The sequence below is a fragment of the Anopheles maculipalpis genome, chromosome 3RL, assembly GCF_943734695.1.
Source record: "Anopheles maculipalpis chromosome 3RL, idAnoMacuDA_375_x, whole genome shotgun sequence".
Lineage (NCBI taxonomy): Eukaryota > Metazoa > Arthropoda > Insecta > Diptera > Culicidae > Anopheles > Anopheles maculipalpis.
In genome coordinates, this window is record NC_064872.1 from 14,527,501 (window position 1) to 14,553,223 (window position 25,723).

At 44.0% G+C, this 25,723-nt stretch overlaps 4 protein-coding genes across 4 annotated transcripts in view; 1 reads left to right on the forward strand and 3 right to left on the reverse strand.

Moving 5' to 3' along the window:
- Positions 1-1,639, reverse strand: part of LOC126560423 (uncharacterized) — a 3,459-nt gene extending 1,820 nt beyond the window's left edge. The window contains exon 1 of the mRNA XM_050216383.1: positions 1-1,639. This exon is cut by the window's left edge and continues 985 nt beyond it. Within this exon, the coding sequence (XP_050072340.1) occupies positions 1-1,639 (1,639 nt within the window).
- Positions 1-25,723, reverse strand: part of LOC126564400 (pre-mRNA-processing factor 17) — a 375,930-nt gene that overhangs the window by 174,464 nt on the left and 175,743 nt on the right. The gene's annotated exons all lie outside the window — the stretch shown is intronic.
- Positions 1-25,723, forward strand: part of LOC126565285 (uncharacterized) — a 433,172-nt gene that overhangs the window by 55,140 nt on the left and 352,309 nt on the right. The window lies entirely within an intron of this gene.
- The window catches only part of LOC126564059 (uncharacterized), a 59,408-nt gene continuing 39,487 nt past the window's right edge, over positions 5,803-25,723 (reverse strand). Inside the window, exons 2-6 of the mRNA XM_050220971.1 lie at positions 7,538-7,636; positions 7,264-7,462; positions 7,012-7,190; positions 6,773-6,938; positions 5,803-6,704 (exon numbers count right to left, since the gene is read on the reverse strand). Coding sequence (XP_050076928.1) covers positions 5,803-6,704; positions 6,773-6,938; positions 7,012-7,190; positions 7,264-7,462; positions 7,538-7,636 — 1,545 coding nt within the window. The remainder of the gene's footprint in view (positions 6,705-6,772; positions 6,939-7,011; positions 7,191-7,263; positions 7,463-7,537; positions 7,637-25,723) is intronic.

A 25,723-nucleotide genomic window follows, 5' to 3' on the forward strand; every position in this document is an offset into this window, starting at 1 on the left:
ATGGTTCCTGCACATCAGGTACATTCTTCAATTGGGCGGTTTTCGCGTTTTTTAGTCGCTCCATTGCCCACGCTAGAGGACCCTTGGCCGTTTGTTCCCGTTGTTCCTGTGCCGTAAGCAACCGTATCCGGTCCGGTAGCTCTTGGCGTGCGAATGTGTCCTTACATATGTGGTAAAACTTACGCACCTTTTTGTTCACTTGCTCTAGCGTGAGGGAGAAGGTTTTCTCCCGGTTAAGCTCCCAATAATTGTCGACAATAAATTCGTATATGTTGGTGAAATGTTTTACATACTCAAGCGAGTAGCCAGCTTCGTTACCGCCCGTACTATGGGTTCGCTGCGATGTTCTTGCCGTAGAAGAATGTTTGTTTTCAATGATCTCTTTTACAGTATTGACCGGTACAGCAAAGGTATGACGATTCCGTGGAACGCTTTCCGTCTCTTGGATAGCTTCCGCTTGTACGGCAGGTTCTTTTTCAGCTGGAGGCGCTTCCAGCACAGAATCCGTACCAATGACGGTATTTTCCATCACTACAGTTTCCTGTAGAACGCTCTCTCCACTGGATGACTGATAGCCGTCGGTACCATTTATCGGAGTAACGCAGCGCTCATCATCCTCTACGACCGAACGGAAATCGATCGCTTGCGTATCGATTTCTTCTCGATCCATCAATTCTTCCAGATCAACTTCTACATTGAACCGAAATTTCGAATACTCTCCCACCTCATACTTCCGGTTCAAATGATCATCATCAAACCGCAGTGTGGTCCAGATCAAGAGAGTGCGCTTTCCGCTCGGAAGCCATCGTTCCTGCAGCAGTTTTCTCACCACGTACGATGGTTCAAGTGGCCAGCAGTCCTTCAGCGTGGAATGATGCTTTAGCAAAGATAGAAATTTACGATCATCCGTTTCCCGCTGCCGTTGGTACATGGTTAGATAGCTCGGCAATTTGTTCAGCTTTGCGGACCAGTTTCGAAACTCGGCCTGCAGTTTACGGATCACTTTTGTCTGATGCTCGAGCACAAGATTGTTTTGTGTCATATCGACAAAGCATAGCTGCCGAATCCCAGCACTGGCAAGCGTCTCTTTGTACGTATTCCATGCTTGCTCACTGGTGAGCGGCAGCTTCAACGCCATACTCAACAAACCTTCGTGGAAGCGTGTGTCAAACCGTATCTCATGTAGATGCTCCCGGATGCGTTGCTGTGGTTCGTGGACGTACAGCCGGTACAGCTGTGGCGCATACTTTTGACGAGTTTGTTCACTTCGTGCCGGCAGTTTCTTTGCGACAACTTGGTTGATGTTGGTGTGCCGGAAAAAGAGTTCCCGTGCGAACACATTGTCCAACGGTTGGGTTTCGTCTGTGTTGCCGGTATTGCACGGTTCTTGACGTGGATGCTTTGTGGGGGTTAATTCACTGACAGGTTTTAACACTTTTGATTCGGACGCTTCTGTACGGTTCGTGGATACGGTGGACGTACTCGGCACTTCCGATGCGCTTGCCGGTTTGCCATGTCTTGGGGGTAGAAGCGGGTTTTTCCTAGCTTTGCTGCTTATCTTCGCCATAGCAGCATGGATGGTGGTTTGAATTGTAGCACTCGACTTCCGACTGCTACTGCTTGGCTGATCGTTGGCCATGGTCATTTTTAAAGCTAGTAAAACAGGCAAAATAAATACAAAAGATACTGGACGCTAAAAGTCAATAAATAAAAGACGCTACTCTCCGTTTAAAATAGCGCGCAGTTTTAAACGTTGTTTACATTAATTTTGACAACACGGCGCACTGTGATCGGTTATCGGTCATCAGCGTAAAATATTTCGCAAGTGATCATTTCGGTAAAAGAATTATAAAAAATAATACAGCATAAAATTAAAAATTTTATATGCAAGCAATATTTCTGAAACAATAATTTGATCAATAGGCATGAATTGCCATAATTTTGCTTTAAAAATTTTGCAAGGAGTGTGGGATACTTGAATTTTCCATGTAACAATTTAAGTACCTTCTCAATTTTATATAAAAAAATGATTAGTGATGCTTTATGTTAAAAGTTTTATCAATTTTTCTTCTATTTACTACCCTCTCTTGATAGAGTGAGACGCGTAATCTTAGTTTTCATGCGTCAGGAAACACATATGTTGTTCATAGAGTGCGTTAAAGAGCTTAGAGTATAGCTGATTGCAGCTTAAAAGCTCTTTAAGAGCTATTTTTTATTTACCGTCGAACTTTATGGCTGTTTAACACTTGAAGTGTTTCGCTTATGTTGCATGTTAAAACATGTCTCAACAACGACAAACCAAAAATTAGGATAAATAATAGAGTCCAGCATAACCTTTGTAATCCTTTTTTTTTTAGAAATAGAAATGTATGATGGAGAAAGAAAACGGTCGTTGGTTGGACGGTCCGTTGTTGAGGTGGCAGCGCGTACTGTCTTCACACGGTAAGCCCGAGGTTCAAATTCCATCAGGACCGTTCCTCTATAGTGAGGACTGACTACCCAATTATGTGGTTAGTGTTGTGTGAAGTAGCTCTTTTTAAAGAGAAGAGGGCTACTGATCACCAACATGTGAATGGTGAGGCCTCCCGGTAGCTACGCGATCACTGACGGCGAATAGCTTGAAGATTGCAAAGAGCTACCTCGAGAGGGTGAAGCCGCCTTAACTAAAGGGGTAATGTGGGAGTAATTGTTACCTTCTAGTGAAATATACTTTGAATTTTAGAAGAAGGCGAAATTGCCTTTTTGAAATAGAAAAACGCGCTCGGAGTCCTTTATTGATTGACGTGACGTGACCAGTAGACGATGAGAATTCAATGCTGGTGATTTCATGTTAGTTACATATACTAAAAAATAATACGTATAACTTACCACATCTTATCAGTATCTTCAGCTTAGTAAACATGTTGGCAGCTACTAATGGTCATCATGGTTGGGCAGAAGCTGCGTACACCAAAAAAAGCATACCGTTTTCTTATTAACATCTCCCTCACATTCTCCGTTTCTTCGCTTGCTCGCAGTGTCTCTGTCTCTTCACATTTATTTTTCATATTCAGATTGCTGCATATCGTTCATTTTGCCTGTTTTATAACCTACACGTTTATTCTTTTGCTGTTTTGCAGTGTGTTTTGGTTTTGTTTCTCTTTTTTGTGTGTTCGTTTACTCATCGATCATCGATTAATTTCAGTTCAGTTTCTTCGCGTAGTACAAGTAGTTTTACAGCTTGCTATGCATGACCATGTTATGATGCTGCGGGTTTTACTTGTAATTCTTATGCGGGGGGGGGGGGGGGGGGGGGTTATGTTTTAGAGCCATGTGAGCAACAAGTCAGCGTTTTAGTGTTTCGCCAACTGGTTGCAATATTTTTTTTTAATTTATGCTCACCAGTTTTACGCTGCTGCCCGAAGCGTTCAACTGACTTTGTGTACAGACGTTGGTTTGAATTAGTTTTTCATTTTGTTGCACAACTCCTGTGTGCAGGGAGTGGACACACTGTTGCAGTGATGGCGATGCTCTTGGGTTTACATTAGGCAATAGTTTGATTTTTTGTTTGTTATCTTTGGCCTGCCGTTTTAGGTTTTCTACTACCGTTGCGCACATTTGGTCTTTTTGTTGGGGTTTTATTAGTCAATTTAAACATAGCCCGGGCCACAACGATCGTACACATGAACCTGTAGCCCTGTTTGTAGCGCCAACCTTTAACCGAAAATGGAATCTACTATGGACATTGTTGGTGAGTTATTTGATTTTGCCTTTCATGTGATAACTTCAAATAACTAACCCTGTCTGTTGCTGTTATCTTGCTAGCATACGTTCAATGAACGCTGCTCTTCTGCTGCTACTATGCTGCTTAAGCACTGGCCTAGGAAGGGGAGTACTAACAGCTTTTCTTTCGCGTGTTCCAGCACATTAACGAAAGAAACTAAAGCTAGGAAAATATATCTCTGTTTTCTGTGTTAAACACATCTATTGTATCGTGCACAGGTTCTACAGTCGTCCGGAGCCTCCCTTTTTGATTTCTTGTTACACTGGAAGCTACCGCTTACCGTACATGAGTTATTCAACTTAGTATTTTTATTTGCTTTACGGTATAATCCAAGATGGTGTGACTTGTTAAGCAGAGTTTAAAAGTAATCGCTTATACCATAACATTTAACTTTAAACTATACCCGATACTGAAATCTAAAGCTGAAATCTAGAAAGAAAACAGATTTCCATAGTACTGACCTTACCGATGAGGCCGCAAACTAGAGCGACATTGTTTGGATGTTCTGCCATCTTTGTTTGCCGATAGCCATCTTTGCTGAACCACTAACTGTGTTGTGCGAATTTGCTTTCAACTGTTTCATTGCTTGTCTTTTTTTCTATCATCTTTTCCCGATCTTTTCCCTCATCGTATCATAATCTCTCCTGCAATATCCACCAAACTATACATCATTTAACGTCTCTGTAGTCTCTCTTCTAACGATTATGCATTCTTCCTGCCGGAATGGGTTTGAATAAAAGATCTAAACTTAGTTAACAATGCAATAGGTCGCAAACATCGCGCTAGGCGAACGATCGCGCTCATAAAATCTTTCTCATAACTTGTTTTCAACACATATATTTATAATCAACTCCTATTGTGTGCATCAAGGAACGTAACAGGGTACATTAGAGATTATCATCATCTGTGGAACAAAATGTACAGGCCGAAAGCACCAGCGGGGAGGGGCATTGGGCGTTGTGCCTTACCAGCACAAGGGCTCTACGTAACTGCTGTATCGATTACGCTAGTAGACATTTAACGATTTTCTGGAAGTGTTTGTCGGATTGATACACCGGGCGGGATGGTTTGGATAGGTTTGCGTTGGACTTGAAGAGAAACATTTTTGTATGGAAATGATATATCAAGTCCGGACCAGCAGTTGGTAAAGACACTGGCAAACGAAATAGTACGTCCGCTCCGATCAACAAACGGATTAAAGCTTGCTAACTAAAGCCTACCGAACAGAAGCAGGGATGTTGGTTGGTTGGTTCTCACACTTTATGGAAGTATCTCGTTACACTGTTGTGTTGTCATTCTTACACAACCTCCCCATGCTCTAATGGGCAAGCATTATTGCGCTCAAATGATGCTATCCTTGATTTGGTGTTCGAAAATGGGAGGAATATGGGGGCTTTTTTTCTGCACGATCCCTCCCCGATCAGTAGCGTCGTCAGCTTTTGTTGTTGTTGCGTGTGTGAGAAGGCTGCCACGAGAAGTTTTGCTCAATTTACACGTTAAAAATATATATACTTTGTCAATATCAATCATTTTTACACAATCCGATGGCGATATGTAGAGCCTATTAGACACTAGGACATGTTTTCTGTCTTGTTTTGTTTAAATAGTTTTAATTATCATGATTTTCACAGCAACAAGCCATGCCGGTATGAAGAATACTTCAAAAGCTGTGTCCAAGCGCGAAAACCAATAGACATCACCGAGTGCGTAGACTTCTCAATGCAATGTGGGGAAAAGTAACTTGCTTGCTTGCGGGTTTCCGGTTACCACGTGGCTGGGGTAGCATGTAGTAGCATTCTGGCCTTTTTTTTTTTTTTTAATGTGTCCCCATTACTATCGATCCTAGAGCCGATCGATCGATCTCTTTTTGTGAGAGACACTCCGCACGCCACGGCTATTTCGCGCAGGTTTTTTTCCCTCTACTGGGGGCGGTGTATAAGTCTATCAGAGGCATGGAAAAAGGAGATGTGTTTGCTACGTACACGCTGCAGTTGTACTAGATGGGAGGGAGAGAGATTGGATTGTGGATGAATTGTAATCTACTGTCCTAACTTCGCTGGACTTAACACTAGTTCCGGTTCGGTTTTGGTGGAGTTCACTGACGGCGTGTGCATAAGCGTGGAGGCCGCCGTAGTGATCGTATTGGTTCCTAGCGTGATCGGCTCGTGTTGCGTGAAAGGCGGTGGCGAAAAGATGTAGTTACTACTGCTGCTGCTGCTGTTGCTGTGGTAGTGCGGCGAGACAGACGGTATGAAACCGGGCAGCGGCGAGGAAGTGGCCGACGATCGGTAACCACCGGCAACCGACGAGGAAAGGTACGACGTCGATGGCAGTGGCGAAAGTTGACCCGGTAGCGGTGTACTACCGGCGAAACTGACCGTTGGTCCACCCGTCCCAGCCGCCGAACTGACAGCGGGTGGCAACGTTAGCAGATTGCCTGCTGTAGAGCTTGGGCCGGGTGCGGAGTGTTTGCTTGGTTGCACGGCGGACCCATTCGCGGATTTGGTCGGAACGGTGAGTGAAGATGTGCCACCGGGGATAGTGGTTGGTGGGCTAGCGGACACCGATTTTGTGGGTGAGCTCAGTGGTGTTGGGCCGATGATCATGAGGGACGTTTCCATCAGCAGATTCGGAGGTTCGCTCGGTATCGCATTGCTAGCACCGTACGCCGAGTTCTGCAATTCTCGGGCCGGTTTTTGCTGGTGAACGGAGGTTCGCTGGCGACGCAGCTTGCTGTCCTTGCGCTGATGGTGGCTCGCGCCACTGCTGGGCGAATGGGATTGTTCCTCGTCTTGGTCTTCGCCGGTAAGATCTATCACCTGCGTGTCGGACGCTTGGGCGGCCGCTTGTCTTCGATGGGAATCCTCTTCCCCGTCCGATATGCTCACGATCGCAGCCTCATCCCGTCGGGGATCAATCTTCCTCAGCTCTAAAGGTGGTTCTGCAATGCAGAAGGACGGGAAATTATAAGCATATGATTGTGTACGGAATAATGTCGAATAGTCTTACCTTCTAGCTTCTCCGGTTCTTTGATAATAGGAACAATCCGGTTCGACGACACCTTTTGCTCGTTCTGCAGAAAGAGCGACGTCGTCGCGATCTGCCTCAGTGCCTCCACACCTTCGTAGGTTTTAGTTTTCACGATCGATTTAGGATATATTTGAGGCTGTTTAGTCTACAAGTGCAGGCAAATATGACGTGTTAGTATTCCTGTTTCAACACAAAAGCTTTAGCTCAGTGAACCTTACCGGTATGTGAGGTCCGCGTGCTATCGATACTCGTTTACTGTCGCCTCGTAACAGGGAAGTTCTATGATCTGCGTCTATCTTGGCGTTTTTCTTATCTCGCGCTCTACGACTAGATGATATACAATGGGATGGGCATATACAAAACAGGATACGTAATATACAACAAAATAAGCCGAGACCTGCAATTGGTAAGAAGCAGACGCAAACGTGTCATATGATGTCGTGTGTCGCTTCACCCGACCCCGTACGCACCAATTAACGATGGCCCGATTAGTCTTAGTTCAACCGTTTTGAACCCTTTCTCGCCGGTACCGACGAATGCTATCACTAAACCGATTGCTATGGTACCTAAACCTACGTATAGGAAGGCATTGGCGAATGAACTGGGTCCTCTGAGTACGCCGAGCAGGTCTTCATCGTCCGAGGAGCCACCTAACGATGAGTCTTGTATCTAGTCGTAATGGGAGATTTGTTAAATGCATTTAGTGAGCTGACGGAGAGAACAGGAGAGAACGCGAGTACTTACCCGATTCCGTTTGACCCATCGTCGATGGCAAGAGGCGGGTGTTTCCTGTACGCTGCAACGTCTTCCTCTTTCTAGCCATGCTGCACGACCTTGGGCACACTGCACGGATTACATCGGGTGGGCAAACGGGGTGTAAACGTGTTGGAGAGTACACACAGAGATACAAAAACAAAAAGTTCACATTAGTAGTGTTCCACCCTTGGGGAGCCCAGTGCTCGCATTGTTTAGAGGGTTAGAGAATCGGGAAGTTTTGAAGGAGGAAGTAAAGATACATTTTGCATATATATATTTTTTTAAACTTCCTATAGAGGAAGCTTTATCATTCGTAGCAAGTCTTCGTAGCAGGTCAAGTATGTGGTTCGATACTAAATTTTGCAAAAAGTGCATATCTTTTTACACGTGTTAGTATCAATTTATTTTGTTTCGCAAATTATTTGTACACATCGGTGGCTGTAAAATATACGGTACACTGAATCGGTTCTTGTGATCCTTCAGTAAGATCTTGTGATCCTTCCGTACGATCGTAGAATTGTCAGATTGTAAGGGTCAAAAAGGGAGTAGGGATATTAGTAGCTTACCTAGATACAGCAGTATAGTGGAAGATAGAGTGTGCAGAAAGAAGTAGGTGCGCTTTGGCGAGGCCCACACACACACAGGCGAGACAGTAATGGTAGGGAGAGTGTTGTACTTAAAAGTAAGTACTTTAAACAGTAGTAATTGTACAGAACAAGGCGCATAGATTGAGAGCAAATAGATTGATTGACAGCTGACTGTAACTTAGTATATACATTGTAGCACACAGTAATGATAATATTGATCGTGCTTGAATGTCAACGTACTCCATCTGATCTCGATCTGTACACTCCTTTTGTAGAGACTGTAACTCCCAAATACACTAAGATACTAAGGCAAGCATATCAGGCGGTGAGAACACTACCAAACACTACCAATTAAAAATCCAACTAGTAAAGCAATTCACAGCAGCTCAATGCTTAAGATGCAGAAGAAACCTACTCCCGTTGCGGTGTGCCGTTTGTGCTACCACTTCGCTCGTTGATCGTCCTTTCGTCCCGCCCGTACTGTAGTGCCAGCGTGTACTGTGGTTGTTGTTGGTTCAGTGGATTGTTCCATTTTGACTAGTGGAGTGGTGTTGTTGGGGTGGATTTGTGTCGGTAATTGGTATGTTTAGGTATGGTATGTTTGCGAGCAACAGCCAGTGCAGAACGGACCAGAAGAACTAATGGGCAAAGTTTTACGTATTGACGGATTTATCGTACGCGCGCTTACTGCGTGTCCGGGGGTTTTCGGGTGCGTGCCCCCAAAGCGCTTTTGCGTGATTTACACACCATTACTTACCTCTTGGAGATGGTTTGGGGATAAATAAGTTAAATGTGCTTTGGTAATCTGTTTAAGTATATCGCTTACTATCCGGTGCGTTCTGAGTGTACTTGTGAACATAGTTTTGAATGATCAATATAAAGTTCTTTAAAAAAAACCATGAATTAAAGCTCAATTAAAGCTTTGATGGTGCATTGGAGAAACAGTCAGCACAGATCAGTCAGCCAGCAAATCATCATCGCCGAAGGGGACTAATAAACTATTCCAGTAATGTAATTAACATTTATCGACCCTCTTCTAACAGCTTCGCAGTGTCCGTAGTGAGACTCGCATGAGTGGCACATTTTTCCCAAAATTTCTAATTACCTTCACACCGAAAGAGCCCGAGTGTGCAATTGATTTTTTGTCACATCAATGTCCAATGTTCGCTTTGTCTGGTACAGCGACTGTGTTGTGTCCAGCTGTGGCAATGAAATGGCTTCTCTCGCATCCATAAATAACGAATGTGTTCATGCATTTTAATTACTTCCTAATCACTTTAGCTCCTCCGAAAGCCGAAAGCGTTCAGCTGGAAAGGGCCCAATCTCTAGTGTCAACCATGGCACACACAAACACCGCGTCCACGGTACCGATGTGCAAAATGTACTGATGTGCCGGGAGTCCGGCGAAAGTACGTGTGTGTACACATCATCATCATCATGTGCTCTCCGGAGGTTAGAAATTGGTTGTTAGGACTCGCGGAAACACATCCTTGCCAACAGAGTGATCGCATATATGAGACCGAACCACGTACTGTCCCTTCTGTCAGGACTGGGCAAGAGATAATGGGAGATGCTGTTGGATTATTACACAAGCGCTCCAGACCTTGGTTCCGTCTGGTATGCGACTGGCGAGAATCGGGAATGCGACAGTATCTGGTGCCTTGGTGCCACTTTTGCAAGCGAAGGCGTACGCTAATAACCGTAATCGTTTGTAATAATGACGATAAACGTAAACGTCAGCTAAAATTATGCATATTTCGTTTGCCAGCCTGGGAGCCGGGGTCAACCGTTTGCGAGCAGCATTCGCCGACGAGACCGGTCGGTCACCACCGAATTCACGTATCGGGATCGTCCGCTAACCCGGCTTCTGGAATTAAATAATGGTCAGCGAAGTGGCCCCATGTTGGACGACGGGGTTTTGTCGGGGCTGTCAGGCAGGCAAATGTCATTTGTGTTCTGTGTTGCTTTACACTCGCACCGATGAGTGTGAAGACCGGAGACTCTTTGGGGCAAATGGTTGCTTTCTGTCACTGTGGCCGTGCTAGCTTCCCGGCCATACCGGTTGGGGGTGTGTACGTAGAAATGGAAATGATTTTTGGTACGATGGCATGATTAGGAACGGTGACGATTGGAACGGTGGTGCGGCTGATTACTTTTGGCTGACAATTGTGAATGGCTTACACATTTCGGACGCAACGGGACGCGATTTTGGAGACCAAGAGTGAGAACTATAAATACTGGGCAAGTAATTTAATGTAGATATTACGCTCGATAATGTAAGGTTGTTGACCCGCTAGGGCTGGGATGGATTGTTTGAGTGGATGTGACTGTTACATTTGGGAGGAAAATTCAAGCAACTTGAAAAATATATTCAACAGATCCAAATAATTCAATTTTTAAAACTATGTTGATTATCATTAGAGTTGTGCTAGGTTTACATTTCAATTGACAACCAGCTTTACAATTATTTTTATATGTAGACAATTAGTTTTAATATAATTTTCGATAAATTAGCCCAAAAGTTCGGTTTTTTGTATACAATAATAACTAACTTAATTGCGATCACTCGTAGTTTTGCTTAATACACAATCTTTCATCAGTTGAGACATGAATTCCATGGTCTGAGTTGCGTGCTCTGTATTCACTTAAGCTTCATAAATTTCCTTCTCTTCTGTCCCTGTTTTCCCCTTCTCAAAAAAATAATACGGAAACTCATCTACATCCTTCCCGTGGCACAGTTTCTTTCGATGAAAAAGTACATTAATTTCCCTACCCTTCGAAAGCGAAAGCTGCCGTACGTAGTCAAACAGGCGGTGTTATTGTTTCCGGTCGTTTTTCCGGCCGTTTCCCAGTGGCCGCCAGCGTTTGACGGTTTCACTCGCCTCGAACGGGGGTCCAGTTTTTGCTGCCCAGTGTTTAGCCGTGTGCCGCCTAACCGATCGGCAATGTACCACACTTGTACCGCAAACAAAAGGGCCAAGCTGTCTTTGGCACAACGGCAACAAGTGCGGCCACGGCCACGACTGTGCCAGAAAGCGTGCCAGCCTATGGCCGTGTGGTTTTATGTGCTTTCTCGTGTCACACGGCCACGGGCCCTAATGCAACCGGACGCACACAACCACAGGCCTTGGAGTCCTGAAGCTCCCGGTGTGCAGTAAATCGTGAGGACGACTGAATTCGGCCGGCAACAAGTAGTAGTAGCCGACCGCTGGAAGAACCGGGGGAAGCCCCAGGTCAGGGTAAATAAAAACCACTGCCGAGATAAAACTGCCAAAGGTTTCGTTCGGGCGGAACGATGCCCGTCTACTTTGGGACCGTGGTAAAGCACGTCCGGCCCTGCAACAGGGTTGTTTGCGTTCGCGAAAAGGCAGTAGTGTGGTACGGTTCGGTTCGGGTGTGCGGGATGGCGAAGACCGAAACCGTTAAGGAACTAGCGGAACTGACACCGGCGAACATGAAGCGATGGCGAGCGATAAAAGCTAAATCCATTCCACATCCTCTTTAGTTCGGGCGGTCCCCCCCAATCTTGGGACAGTTGCTTACGCTAGCAGGTTCTTCGCTGCTTCACGGTTCATGAGCGAGGTTTCTTCTTTTTAAGAAAATTTACGTTGTTATTGTTAGTACGAAATTACGGTACTGGTGCACGACTTTCCGAGCAAGTGGTGCGCGGTGCCAGAGGCTCTGGGTAGAATGATATATTAATTAGTTTACGGCGTAAGTTTCAACAGCAAACGTGCAAGGCAAGTGGAAAGAGATCGTTTTGATAAGGAATAGATTATTCGGGGAAACGATTATCTGGATCTTAGATAAACGCTATGGCGAGAAAAGAGCACAGTGTGGATTGGTGTTGTTCTGTTAAATTAACATAACTCAATTAGGTGGGCAAGGATACGAAAGATTATTTTATAATAATAGTAAACGAGATATGTTTTAAGTTTACCCAAATGCGTGATCGTTTGTGTAATTTTTGTGTATGATAATAACAGAATAGGACATAGTTTTATTGATCTTTTAAGCTGACTTCATTTCTATATATTGAACTAAATCCATTTACTTCAGAAATTGACACTTTGTCGCCAGATTACACTATTAGGAGAGACGTTTAGGAACTGTTAGGACTGACATGAAGTAACATTCATTTGATAGTTTTGTTTCTTAGTAAGTACAGACCAAATTTAACAGCGTGTTTTGGAACAAGTATTGCCAAAAAAGTCAACTACTTGTAGTTCTCCAACATCTTTTCATTTTTGTATAATGATTATAAAACCGAAAAGGGAACAATAATGCTTTACGATTTGTTAAATGTACGCAAATCTAATGAGAAAAATCGGGACCTTAATGGTGGAGGCTAGTCTCAGTGGCGGAATAACACTAAGTAATCCTCTCTCCCTCTGGTCAACACTTACGATTTTAATGGGTCTCGATATATATAACATCTGGAGCCTCTTGACAGCTCGATCCACTACTGGCTAGACTTTATCCTTGGAATGTTTTAAACATTCATCTATAATGTGAAAAAACATCATGAAAAAGATGGACATTGCTATACATAACGTGCCGTCTTAAGCATAGTTGCCAATTGAGAAAAATACGCCTTTGAGCACGTAGATTTTTTAACACAAAACCTATCGAAGGTCCTTATTCAATCATTGATTCGAAGTTGAAGTTTCAGCTCAGAATAGGTTGAAAAGGGAACGTTGATTATTTAATTTCTCAATAAATTAACTAAGGACCTGTCATTGAGCCGTGGTAATTTTTTTCAATAGAATGTATTAATCTGAAGTAATTCTATTTTCAATGCCATCTAAAGATAGTCTTGGTTCAGATAGTTTTGGTTCAATGCACAAATTAAACGAGGCGATTGGGCATTGATTCCCATTTGTTCTGTTGTCTGTAACAAGGACAGAGAGGCTTACTAGACTTATTGATACGACTATCCAGTCAGTCCTCACTACGGGGGGACGGTCTGGATGGGATTTTAACCTCGGTTCGGCCGTGTGAAGAGTGGCGTCTCACCAACGGACCATCTAACGAGATCTTCTGGCAGAGTGATTTAAATAAATTAAGATATTAGGTGGCCGGCATGACTTAGTAGAAGGTTCTGTAACAGCTTCCAGTTATGAGTTTCTACATCTCATTGTTGGTTTGCTTTAAAACAATATTTTGTGGGTAAAAAATATTGTACATTTGGATGTTTGTTCTCAGCATACAATCCACTATGAATCTATTTTCCTTTCCTCAAAGATAGCTGCTTTTCTATCAATAAATAATGCTCACCATTACACCGTGGCAAAACAATTTCCAATAATAAAAAGAGACAGGCAGCAGGACAGTGATTGAATCCGTCTGTCTGAGTAGAAAAGGCAAAACTGGCCGAACTAGGTGTGCCTATTATCACTGGTACAAACGATAGATCATATTGCAACACCAGGAAGTGGTTGCATTATCGCTCACTTTACTGGAAAATTCTAGCTATCTTTGCCTTGGGTGCACGATTACAACCGCACGGCACATCCGGTTCGGGAATTATTTGGTTTGGATTGTGTGTGCTTCATAAACGCGCCAATATCTGCACAAAATGCTGTCGAATGGGAAAAAATAAAATAGAACAATTTGTATCAAACATGCTTATTTCTACCACACGCTCGATCGAGAAGGGAGAAACGCTACGCCGGGGCGCGGGTGTGGAAGATATTTTACATTTTATGAAGCCGGAAAACCACAGCAAACGCCTACAAAACGTGACGCGACCAGTGACAGCTGGCTCATCCTTTCACATGCCCTGTCCCGCCTCCCATATCACAGCACCGGATGGTTGTGCTGCTCGCTTATCGGGCAAACAGCTCTCACACATCGACCACAGGATGAAAGACTAGGAATAAAAAAATAAAAGAACAACATCGACTAGAACCTCGGTGGGAATTAAATGGAGCTCGTTTGCTGCACCGCTCTTTGACAGGGCTCGCTAGAGCTAACCGGCCAGGCAAGGGCAAGGGCAAAAATGAAACGAAACACGATAAACATTCACACGCCAGAACGGTTTCCGGCCATGTACGAAGGCCATTTTGGGGCCTGAGCGGTGAGCGAATGGGAAGTGCACGAAACACCCGAGGCCGTGACCGGGCGCAATTGAAATAGAATAAATAATTGCCGTGCTGGCCAAATAATGTGATGATGCATTCGGTTATTGCCGACCCCAAGCGTCCACTTTGCTGCCAAACCTTCCCGGTCCCCAGCGTGTAGGTGCCACCCGCTGTTGACGAGGGGTGCCTGCTTTAAGCGATTCCGCTGGGGAAGGAAGAGTTTTCTAATTTGTGCCTATTTGCTACGGGTTTGATGCAGTTTTCGTGGTGCCCACAGAATTGGGGTATTATGCAAAATGAAAGGATTGTGTTTGTTTTTCAGTTCCAGTTCTGCTCTTTTTTTTCCTCTCTCTCGGCTCCGTGTTGTGTGATGGTATTGCATTGAAATTTCATTGCATTTGCCACTTTGTGATTGTCATTGTCGGTTTGCACGACGTTTTGGTGCGGTACAGTTGATGGGTGGAAGCGATAAATGTGATTTGTTGCGGATGATTTGCTGGTGGTGGTAGGCCGGTCGTGATCGAGTTTGGGGAGAAAAAGGTTGGTAAAAATGGTGGGTGAGTAATAAATCGAGAATCTCATTAAAATGGTACCGATTGTTCGGTGCAATCTGTTTCTAAGCCTGCAGCTGAGGGCACCCAAGCTAAATGGGTTTGATTTTCCACGTTTAATACGTGGAAAAACGTTAAAAAGTTGAATGTATATTTCGTTTCATTGGAGCTTAAAAAGCATTAAATATTAAGAGCAATGTTAATTAAATGGATATTAATCTTCTCATGATTTTGCTATGCATTTTGGCGGAATTAAGCCAGCGTTGCGTATCACGAGCTATTGAGATTGAATTAAATTGTTAGTACAGCTGTGTAGCTCTATAAGAAATCATTTCGGAAATGGCTATTAAAAATTGTAAAGTTATCGTCCCTTTGTCCCGAAAATTACCCTGCAATTTTAAATACGTATTGTGTGTATAATGTCTGCAATTAGATAACGACCGTTTTGAAATCAATTGAATAAAAATTGGCGTTCAATTTTCATGAATTCAATGCATCTTAAATCAAGCAGTAGAATCTATAAGGCCAAGTTGAAAAAATCATTTCATTATTGCACCAACAATGCATTGTCTTGCTTAGTAATTGTCATTTTTCAGAAGGATTTTTTCAATCAAACAGCTATGCAATGCCCTACTAAAAGCCCTACTCAGGTTCAGGTATTTGGAGGCCTTATGGCGGAATGGATATTGGTCCCCAACACCATGATTCCCATCCACAGGATGTTCGCCGACCTGTTAGGCCCCCTGAACGGCGAGGCTCCCGCTGGTAGGCGAAGCTCCTGGCGGCCGCCACCTCCGCCCATAGGAAATGGAATCCGTCACAGGTTCAAGGCATGCCACTTGCTAAGCCGTAAAAAATGTTACCCTCTCAAAGCATATTATCTTTCGATCTCATCTTGTAAAGCTGATGGATACGTATACTCTTTTTCTATTTCTTTAGCACTACAAGCTCGAGAAGTTTGCTTCTTCTTCTTGGTTTAACGACCTTCACGCCAGCGTCACGTCGACCATCGAATGGCTTTTACTAGACTCTCCGATACCACATAGTTGGATAGTCAGTCCTCACTATGAGGGGATGGTCCGGATGGGATCTGAACTCCGGTCTTGCCGTGTGTTCAATAAAATAAAACATCCATTAAAAAGTCCGTTGTGCACCAAGTTGTGCACCTAATTGAGATAGGTTTGTATAATTTTTAAACGCTCCTTTTGATATATGATTTAATTTAAAGTCGAAATCAGAGCATGAAGGCTGCAAAACTATCGTTTGGCCTAGTTTGGCCTGTTTTAAGAACCTCAAAACACCTTTAAACCAAAGCGCCCGTCTTCTACACCTTTAACTAGGGCCTCAGATAAATGCTATCCATTTGTCACGGGCAATCTGAATCGGTTGAACCAGAGCGACGATTTGTATCCTCATCGGTATTGTGTCCAATTGAATGGGTTTTGTATCAATTATCGCAACCCAACAACCATCACCATCTTGCCGAACACGCAACTTATTTGACTTTCCCAGGAGATGGCAGATAAAGCATACCCCCGGCGCCCATGCTGCAGCAAGTAATAGAATCCTTCTTTGCCAGCCCCCCCGGGGTGGAGGATGGAGAAACGTTCGTAAAACATATCATCAGGACACTTCGGTGAAAGACAAACCGGCAGATAAGCCAGTGCGACAGAGCTATAAATCAATCAATCACTTCGATCACACGGTCGTTGGTGGTGCCGTTGGGGTCGGTACTCTCGGCAGCCAAGTGGCAGTAATCCTAATCGATTTACGCAATTACGTGCGTCCCCCGGGGTGGTGATGGTAGTGACGGTGGTGTGAATCGGATGTTCTGCCACGCATAACCCCTCGCTGTAGCAGCGTATCGGAATCGAAAATGGGACTGCCGTGACTGCGATAAAAATAAGCACAGATCAGACAGGATGTGTTTAGCTGTGGCAGAAGAAACGTACTTCCATCGGGAAGCATCAGCTGTGCAGGCTGAACAGTACGCGACTGTTGGGATTCGAACCTGTCGTGGTGGGTAAAGATGATATGAAATACCAACCGTGGAGTCGTCAAAGTAGATGTCTCATAAAACTACACGACTGCACAACTGCCACGCGGGAAACATTAAAGCTTGGTGGACTGATTTTGCGCCATGAAAATCGCTTTTTTTTCTCGTGTCTTAACCATTCTCCAGTAGTTCGTTCGATAGAGGGCACACGTTAGCGTTATGCGTTACGTGAGCACAGTACCGGTTGTTTCGCTTATACGAAAGCGACAGGAAGCAACACCGTTACGCTTGTTTTTTTTTTGAGTCAGTTCGAGCGATAAAGATACCATTTTCTTAACTTATCTCCTCCTTGCAACAATGGTGGAGTGTTGTCGTAAAGCTTCTCAACTTGCTGTGGTCCTTTCGTATCTTCCTTCCAGTGTGTTTCCTATCCCCAAAACGTTGGTTTGTTTGGGTGTCGTAGCGCGGTAAAACATACGGTCGCGACCGGCATCGACTGCTGGGCGGAGAAGCTTCTCTTGCACATAATGCGCTCATGACAAGGATGGGAACTCTACCAGGGCCAAAACCCATCCGCCATCGCTTTGCCTACACGTGCACACACAAACACGCGCGCCCTTGTTCGTTCGATGTTTTTGTGGGGCCATAACATTAAAGGAAACATGACATCAAACTGCCGTCTAAAGGTGGGATGGCCGGCAACGCTGGAGGGGACACCCGGGGAGCATAATATGTTGTGTACTTCTCGCTCCATCCGCAACCACCGGCAAACCTCGTTTGCGACGCGACTTACAACGGAACCGATGCCATCGCTCGGTTGTCAATGAAACGTAATCGAGAAATAATGGTGCTTTTTGCTTGCAAGCTGGCCATTTCGCGGCGGCGGTGCGATTCAATGCTGACGGCAGCTCGAAGGCAAGATGTTGTGCAGTGCAGCGAAAGAAAACATAAATGTATCACACGCGCGGAAGCGTTCCGTGCGCTTCGCGGCACGGTTCGTTGATCGTAATGTTTTAATACGCTTGCAGCGGGCTGGTTGAGCTTTTTTTTCTTCCTTTTAGCAGCGCAAAACAAGGATCGGTTATCGGGGTGTACGGCGAGTAGAAGGTTATCTTTTAAAATTATAGACTCTTGGTAGGAAAATTAGCGTTCGCTAATGGTGTCGGGTTTGCTTGGGAAGGTAAGCCCGAACAGGAGTGCTTTTTATGTTTCCTGCATTTAACGGTGAGTAACGTGGTTGGGCGTTGGAAATGGAAGATACTTTGCTACGCTCGTTAGTTTACCCTCTTTTAGTACATATATTTGAACGAAAAGCATGCTAATCGAAGTATAGTGTGCTATTTTAAAAATGAAAAGAATATATAATTTTATTTGTTGAGATTGCTATTCATAAACTTTATAGAAGAGTTCTTAACAGTACATTTTTCTGAAAATGCTTTGTACCGTTTGTACTATGATACTAATGTCGTACAGGTAGGTGATCGATGCTTTATGCAGTTATCTAACAAATTACATACTTTCAAAGAGACATACTACAGATTGAGAAATTCTACAAACTGTAGCGTCCAATAAAGCTGGAATTGTATGGAACATCAAGAGTCTTCTTCTTAGCTATTGCTTAGCTTACTAGGCTTATTGATGCCATGTAGTTGGTTGGTCAATCCTTACTACGAGGGAACAATCCGACTGCAATTTCGATCACGGACCTGCTGTCACCCGTGCCAGCGGACCCGCCTGACATTTCTTCTTGGTTTCAAGACTTGATTTGGTCACAATGGGCATCAAATACCTACACCAAATACCACGTAGTTGGATAGTCAGTCGTCACTATGGGGTCCGCATAGGATTTAAAGTCCGGTACTGCCGTGTGGAAGACCGACCGGCTTTTTTATCTATTAAAAAATACGATCTCGGAAGGAAGGTCGAGAGTGATCAAGCCATTATGTGGGTACAGACAAACCAGCTCGGTAAAGTCTTTTTATGCGGCCTACAATGAGATGATGTTGTTCACTAAGCGGGAAATTATAAACTAGTAGTAAGTAAGTAGGTTTGTTATATTACTTTGAGTTATTGCAAAGTAATAAATCCTTCATATTTAAACCATAGCTAGACGTTGCATATTGACAGTTCGTTACGTATAGAGAACTGTGTTGAATTATATTTAAAAAATCTGATAAATTCTTCTTCCTTTGCTCAGCAAAGATCGAGAGTAATTTCTGGCTTTCCTTGACTTAGTTTTATCCTTAATTTAATTTATATTTTCACAACAGATGTGATGTTATCTCTACAGGCAAAACAATTTACCATTGACAACATGCAATACCCACCAAAAAAGTAATTCATACGCAAAGAGAACTACACCGATAATCTGGTTCGGTAGTGCAAGTTAGCCCAAAATTGATTACAGCGCACTTTTCCCCAAACTCCCAGTGAAAAGCCAGCTCGCGACCATCCATGAATCAAGAAAGCAAAACAGGGTAAAAGTTTCACTGTGCGGTAGTGTACGATGCCGCTCCGGTGATTTACGTTCGCAATTTTAAATTGTCAGTTAAATTACCCGTGGTCATCGAATCGTGGCGAGAATGCGTTACTGTAGCAGCATGCATACTGTGCCATGTGCTGCGTTGGCAAAGTAAAATTTAACCCCGGCACGGCTTGCCAGTCTGTTGTGACAGCATTCGTTCATATTCAGAATGCAACTAACGGGCATTGTGCAAACTAAATTTCAATTCATTCGCACGCGCTTTACGAAGGCATTTTTCAAAGGAAACTGTGTGCAAGCTGATGAGCTATAGTGAGGCAGAGAAATATTTTCATACCGAGAATCGATGAAACAAAAGCAATGGTGTCTATCTCTGTGCTAAGTTCCGTTGATAAGAGCTCTACCCGTGGTGGTCATTTGCTCTCATGGTTACTTATTGAACCCCGTTTGCTTAACTGATCGTATTTAATCGCTCTCAAGCGTTGCTCGAGTTAAGATCGAAGAGCACCGGTACTGTAGTGCAACCGCAATGAAGTACGTTTTACTTGTTCTGTTTAGTTTGTTAACGATTTTTGTGGTACATGAGTGCATGATAGTGTTGCTGCCGGTAAGTTGCACGCATACAGTACGTTGATTGAATGATTGTGGATCAATCTATCCTTTCAATAGCCTCCACACTATTGCCCAAAAGGACAGCGACGCGATCAACGAGGTAGATGTCGCTCGATTTTTGACTGGCACGATTACGACCCAATCAGTGCGTAACACAACCCAACACAGTGTTGCAGTGTTAATTACTGTATAAGAATCAGTAAATGAACCTTAAATTGATTAAAAAGTAAAATATTGTGAAAACTATGTACTGAAAAAGTGGTTCTTGCTTAAAAGATAACCGTTCAACAACAAAAATGCTCAAAAAATTTTACATTCTTGATGATGACAGAATCGAAAAGTTGCAAAAAAGAGCTAATTTCTTAAGACCAAAACATCGATCATGGATTTAAGCCAACCATGGATATTGCAAGGGAAATTCCGTCCTTTTATTGTATCGTCCTAGCTCCGTAAGCCTTTTTTTTGCTGACCTTGAAACGTACACATTTTTTCCATGCATAGCAACTGTCCCAAAACCGCAGCAAAAAAAAAAAAGCGATTCTCGAAAACAAACAATGTTTCCTCGCTGCCGCGCCGACTGCTTGGCTTATGAATTCTTCACAGAGCTCATATTTTTTTCGTACCTTCATAGACTAAATATCCGCCCGGGGGCCGGAGTTGCCTTTCTCTACCGTTTGTGCAGCCGTTCAGTTCGGTCGGCCGCTCCTTCCTTGACTTTTCGAAAGCCGAAAGGAAATTGGAACACGAACTGACCAGTCATCTGAATGACAGGTCGAAGACGGACGAAATGTTTTGTTTGCGGATCACATTTTTTCCTCTCGCCTCTGGCTCTCTCTCTCTCTCCCCCTCCTTACTTTCTTGTCAACCGCAACGCGCCCTTTGCGAGCGTCGACAGGACTCGACACGTCGTCGATAAATTAGGCAACGAGAGCCGGGAACTGCGATAGGTTCCGATGGCGACCACCGTCCACACAAACAAATCCCTTTCGATGTTTGCCTGTTAGTTCATTTGAATTGCTAGAGCAGTCACAGGGGTTGCAGGAGAGGCGAAAAAAGAAACATGTATATCAGCATAAAAGCAAGTAGTCCTGCAAGTCACGGAGGAGTTCATTGGAAGATTGGAGACCAAAAGGCACTAGCAATCGGTGCTCTATACTGGGGAGAGTTGAGGTTTTTTTTGGTATTGTTTTTTTTGTTGTTGGTTTTGTTCTGTTCTGTGGCGTACGGGAACGCACCAACCCACAACGGTGCACAGTTGATCAGTCGCAAGTTTGTCTATTTCATTTATGAATAATTTATCTTGTTTGTTTTTCGCTGCATCCGGCTGATAGTGTGGCGTGGCTTTTTTTCATTTCAATTTTCTGTTTTCCGTTGATACCAGTTTTTATCCGTTCTCGATATGTCGTCCGGGCACGGGAAATGGTATTGTTGCACGTCACTGTGCCGTTGGAAAGCTTTGAGGACTATTATGTGGCACGAGGCAGGGATCACTGCGGCTTAACCGACGCGGAATATAACGCCGGGATAAGAGAGGACGATCGATTATTGAATTAGTTTGCCTTAATCCATGCATTGACAGCATATGGATGTGTGGTTGTTTGTAAGCAGTAGGAGGAAATATATTTGATGTTCTTCAAAATGTAGAAGTTTAATTAAAACCGTTTCTCCTGGGTGCATCCTGAAGGTTAGAAGAGCGCGCCTAAAAGTATGCAATCTGCTTGTGTGATTTGAATTTGTGGCATTGAATAACGATGCCTTAGAATTTATTCCAAAAAATCTGTTCTATGTAAAAGTAATATGTGTTCTAAATTGTTGATAAATATACTACAGAATCAAATTTCAACTATAAGTTTTAATTGAAAATAATATATGATCATTTGCATTCTAAATACAGATTAAATGTAACCACTTTATAGCTTTCGTGGAGCACAAACAATTCTCATTCTTTAAACAATCTTTAAAAGCAAATTTATCATATTTTGTTACACACAGAAGTTATCTGTATCTCTCGAAAAAACTTAAAAGCTCTTCCCGACATCACCCTCAGGAACTAATTGCCGTGCTAATGTATCTCAAGTTCCGTCTAATAGTTTCGCAAGCAAAACAATGAAAGCAGCAAAAATACCCTCACTGTGCACTAATCCAAAAGAGAGTAAATGGAACATTAATTCTACCACTTTCTCCCCTTTATCACGCACGATAACTTCACCAATCTGTAGTAGATTGCGTAACTGGTAGGACGATGCAAACCACACCGGAACTCGCACTTCATAGGACCCACCCATTCACGCACTTTAGTATACGGTATTACCTTGACGCGCTGCTCCGTCCGAAAGAAGTTAAGGAACGCTTGTGATGCCGGCGGCAGTACCATTCACGTGGAATTTGTCGTACCGAGAAAGGGGTTTGCACAGGTTGCACACTGGCGGGTGGTGGTTCACTGGTTCACAGACCACACGACATCAAAACCGGGACACGGAACAAAAGCTTGTGATGAAGCGATAGCTTTATGTCTCGTCGATACTCAAACCCGGACTGACCGCTTGCGTCTTGGTACGAGCGTGATAGTCTCGTGCGGAGACGAGCGAGTGTTCGGTACTCGATTATCGATGCCAACCGTTTGGCCAGCAGGACAAGGCTTGTACCGAATTATCGGCCAGAAAACCGGTAAGCTGTAGGGCTCCGGAAGTAGGGAAGGAGCGAAGACTAGATGTCCGGTTTGACGAGTGCGGGTACCATTGTTTCAGATCTAATAGCAACCCGGCCGATGATGGTCAAAGTGGACAAGGATAATCTAGGACAAAGCCAAAATGATGTCTGTTGCGTCATGCGGGCCAAGAGGTCGAGTGGGGAATCGGGCTTCGGAAGGAGTTCGGGGGTGGCAGCTTATCGTTTCGGCTTCTTCCACAAGTTCGGAGCTCAAATTCAAATTGTTTCCTCAATTCTCCAAACCCTCAACAGAAAACGCCGGGCAGAAGAACTCGGCCATGAGAAAATCGATTGTAATGAGTTTTAAAGTTTCAATAATTAATCGTATTTGCTTCACTCTTGTGGCAGACGATTTTCTATCCCAAGGTTTTTGGGGGGGAGAGAGTGCTTCGGTACTGCCCAACCAATCAGTTACAGTTGTGTCGATATAGCAGGGTGAGTTGATTTGAGCTCGTTATGGGTTGGTTTTGAAGGTTGATTTGCAAAATATCACCCTCGTTTCCCTCCCTGAATCCGGCTTCGGGAAAGTTCGGGCTCATCGTTTTGCTCCGAAGCAACCTTGTGGGGCCTCGTGGACATGATGCTAAATTTATAACTCCACCGAGAGTTGCACTGGAATGTGTAGCGCGTCCAAAAAGCGTATCAGCGTCGTATAAATAGCTGATTTAAAAGTTTTCCAATTATGCATTGATTTTGTGGTGGTAGAAATGGGAAACATTGTCAGAATAAATGTTTGGCGCGTTCTGGTTTCGGGCAGTACCCGACTAGAAAGAGTAGTTTTTGGTCTTTGAAAACCTTGCGTGATATCTTCAGTAAAGATATCTTCAAGTAAGACCGTTATGAAAGGTTTGATAAAATGGACAATGGGTTGCACCACAGTTTATTACTATGTGTGAGGCAAAATTGGAAAATCATCTACTCAAATTATTTGATCTGAAATACTATAAAAGAAGGGCGAATTATAAATATGTTCTTTTCGCAAAGGTTACATTTAAGCTCATTTGCATCACAATATACAATCATTTTAGGACGCCATTTACATAACCACCATCATTTTATTCCATCATTTCGTGCACCTCCAAATCTGATCCTATAAGTTGATCCTATTTTGTGTAATTTTGCAACACTGTATCGTTTACATACGATGCTTAAACCACGTTTTGCCAGTCGGATCAAGCGAAACCGAGCGGCGGCCAGTTCGATGGTAAACTTTGCGCTGCAGTAAAACTGACCTCAATTCGTCAATTTGTCAGCATGGTTTCGTGCGGTAAAGGCCATCATACCGGCCACCACATAGGCCATAATTTTCTCCCATTTCCGGTATGCCGTTCGCTCGCTCGCTCTCTCGTGCGCCAGTCATGGGTGCATGGGTGCAACAACAACCGAGCGCTTTCGAAATGCCACCCCAAACGGGGCGTAAAAGTTTTCCCTTCCATCTAGATAACGCGGTCGTTCAGTCTTTGCCATCCCGGCTGAACCCAACGGTCTTTGGCCATTTGCATAACAATTGCCCTTAGCAGGAGGTGGCGGTTGCAAGTCTAGTGGCTGTCCATAGAGCAGTGGAGATCAGCGAGACGAAGCAATATTCAGTGTGCGTCCGCTTTACGGTACGTGTCCTGTAACCGTGTACTTCCGGCTTTTCAGCACAGCGCAGATTTTAAAGCATGACCAGCACAACCCTTGTTCGGAAAGAGTGATCGTAAAGGGAGGACGAAACAATACCACGGGAATGCTCCGATGACGTTCGGGTGGCATCAACCAACGGTGTGGTCAAGGACAATACTTAACACACACACACACAAACGATAAGGACACGCAATCCGGAGGATTCCCGGAGGAGCTAGAGGAGCACCAGTGTGCCAGAGTGTGAAGCGTTCGTGACTTTTCGCTTCTCACGGTGTTATGTGCGCTTTGAGTCGAGCCGAGGTCACGCAATGGGCGCCTCCAAAATGGGGAACCACTCCTTCCGGGAAAGCGTGAGTTCAGCGTGATGCACGCGGTTAAAGCTGCACAAGTTGTTGTTTACTTCGTCCGATTGGATCATTCAACCGCGTACCGAACGCTGTCGGTGCGGTGTGACCTTCACGTGCGGTTGCGAATCAGTTGCAGACCAACTGCTGTTTGCCGTGCGTACAGCAGAGATCAGCAACGGGTCCCCGATGCCACGAACAGCACAATAAAGTGTGCTCACAGCACGAGACGATCTGAAACGAACGAATGAACAGGACGCTTCCAGCTGAGCAGTGGAATCGGGCTTCTTTTTTTATTCCTCAACCCGGTACCACATGCATTGCCACTGCCGGGCGTCTAATGGTGGTCATAAAAATGCTATTATACGTGTGGAGAAATTAATTGGCATTATTAGTACGCGTAAGTGGACATTTCCCTTTCGCGGGTGCCAATGTTACGGGGAGCATGGATTTGACAATGCAAAAGCAGAAACCGGGTTACTGCTGTGCGTTCCGAGTGCTGAGGGGTCAATAGAACGCTGGGACGAGTTAATTATGGTATTAAAGTTGAAAAATTTCACGTACATACGAGCGTGATTGCGTTTCCCACCCTGGGGGTTGGCACGTTCAACCGACAGCAAGGGAATTGTTGTGATTTTTCATGACATAAATACCCACCCGTAGCTAGCCGTTGGACAGGGTATGCTAAATAATTGCTGCTCTGCCCGTTGGTACACGTTCATTTGTAATAAAGACGTTATTTAGTATTGTTTCTGTGTGGGGAATTGGTGGAGGTACGCTTCACGTACTACTTATGTTGCTGTACGTCATGAGAAGAGTTTTATATATTTTTGGAAGCGTGAATTAAGCGGCAATAAGCGATGATCGTTTTCTATATATTTGTCACTTTCACGTAAATTTCTTTCGCAAAAGTATTTAAATCTATTTGGCTCTGGGTATGGTGAGAGCCTTAACATTAGTATAATACTTTTCATTTTCCTATCCTTGAAGGGTATTCTTAATACTACACTGTCTCTGTAAGGACTTAGAAAGATGGTCTGTGGAGCGCATTGTTCACAGCAACACAAGCTTTGAGATCAATTCTTTTTAGGGTTGAAACTACCTCGGCTAGGAACATCTATTATGATAGATTTCACAGCCACAGTTTGATGTGATTAATTTGACGAGTAACTCAACGATATGTT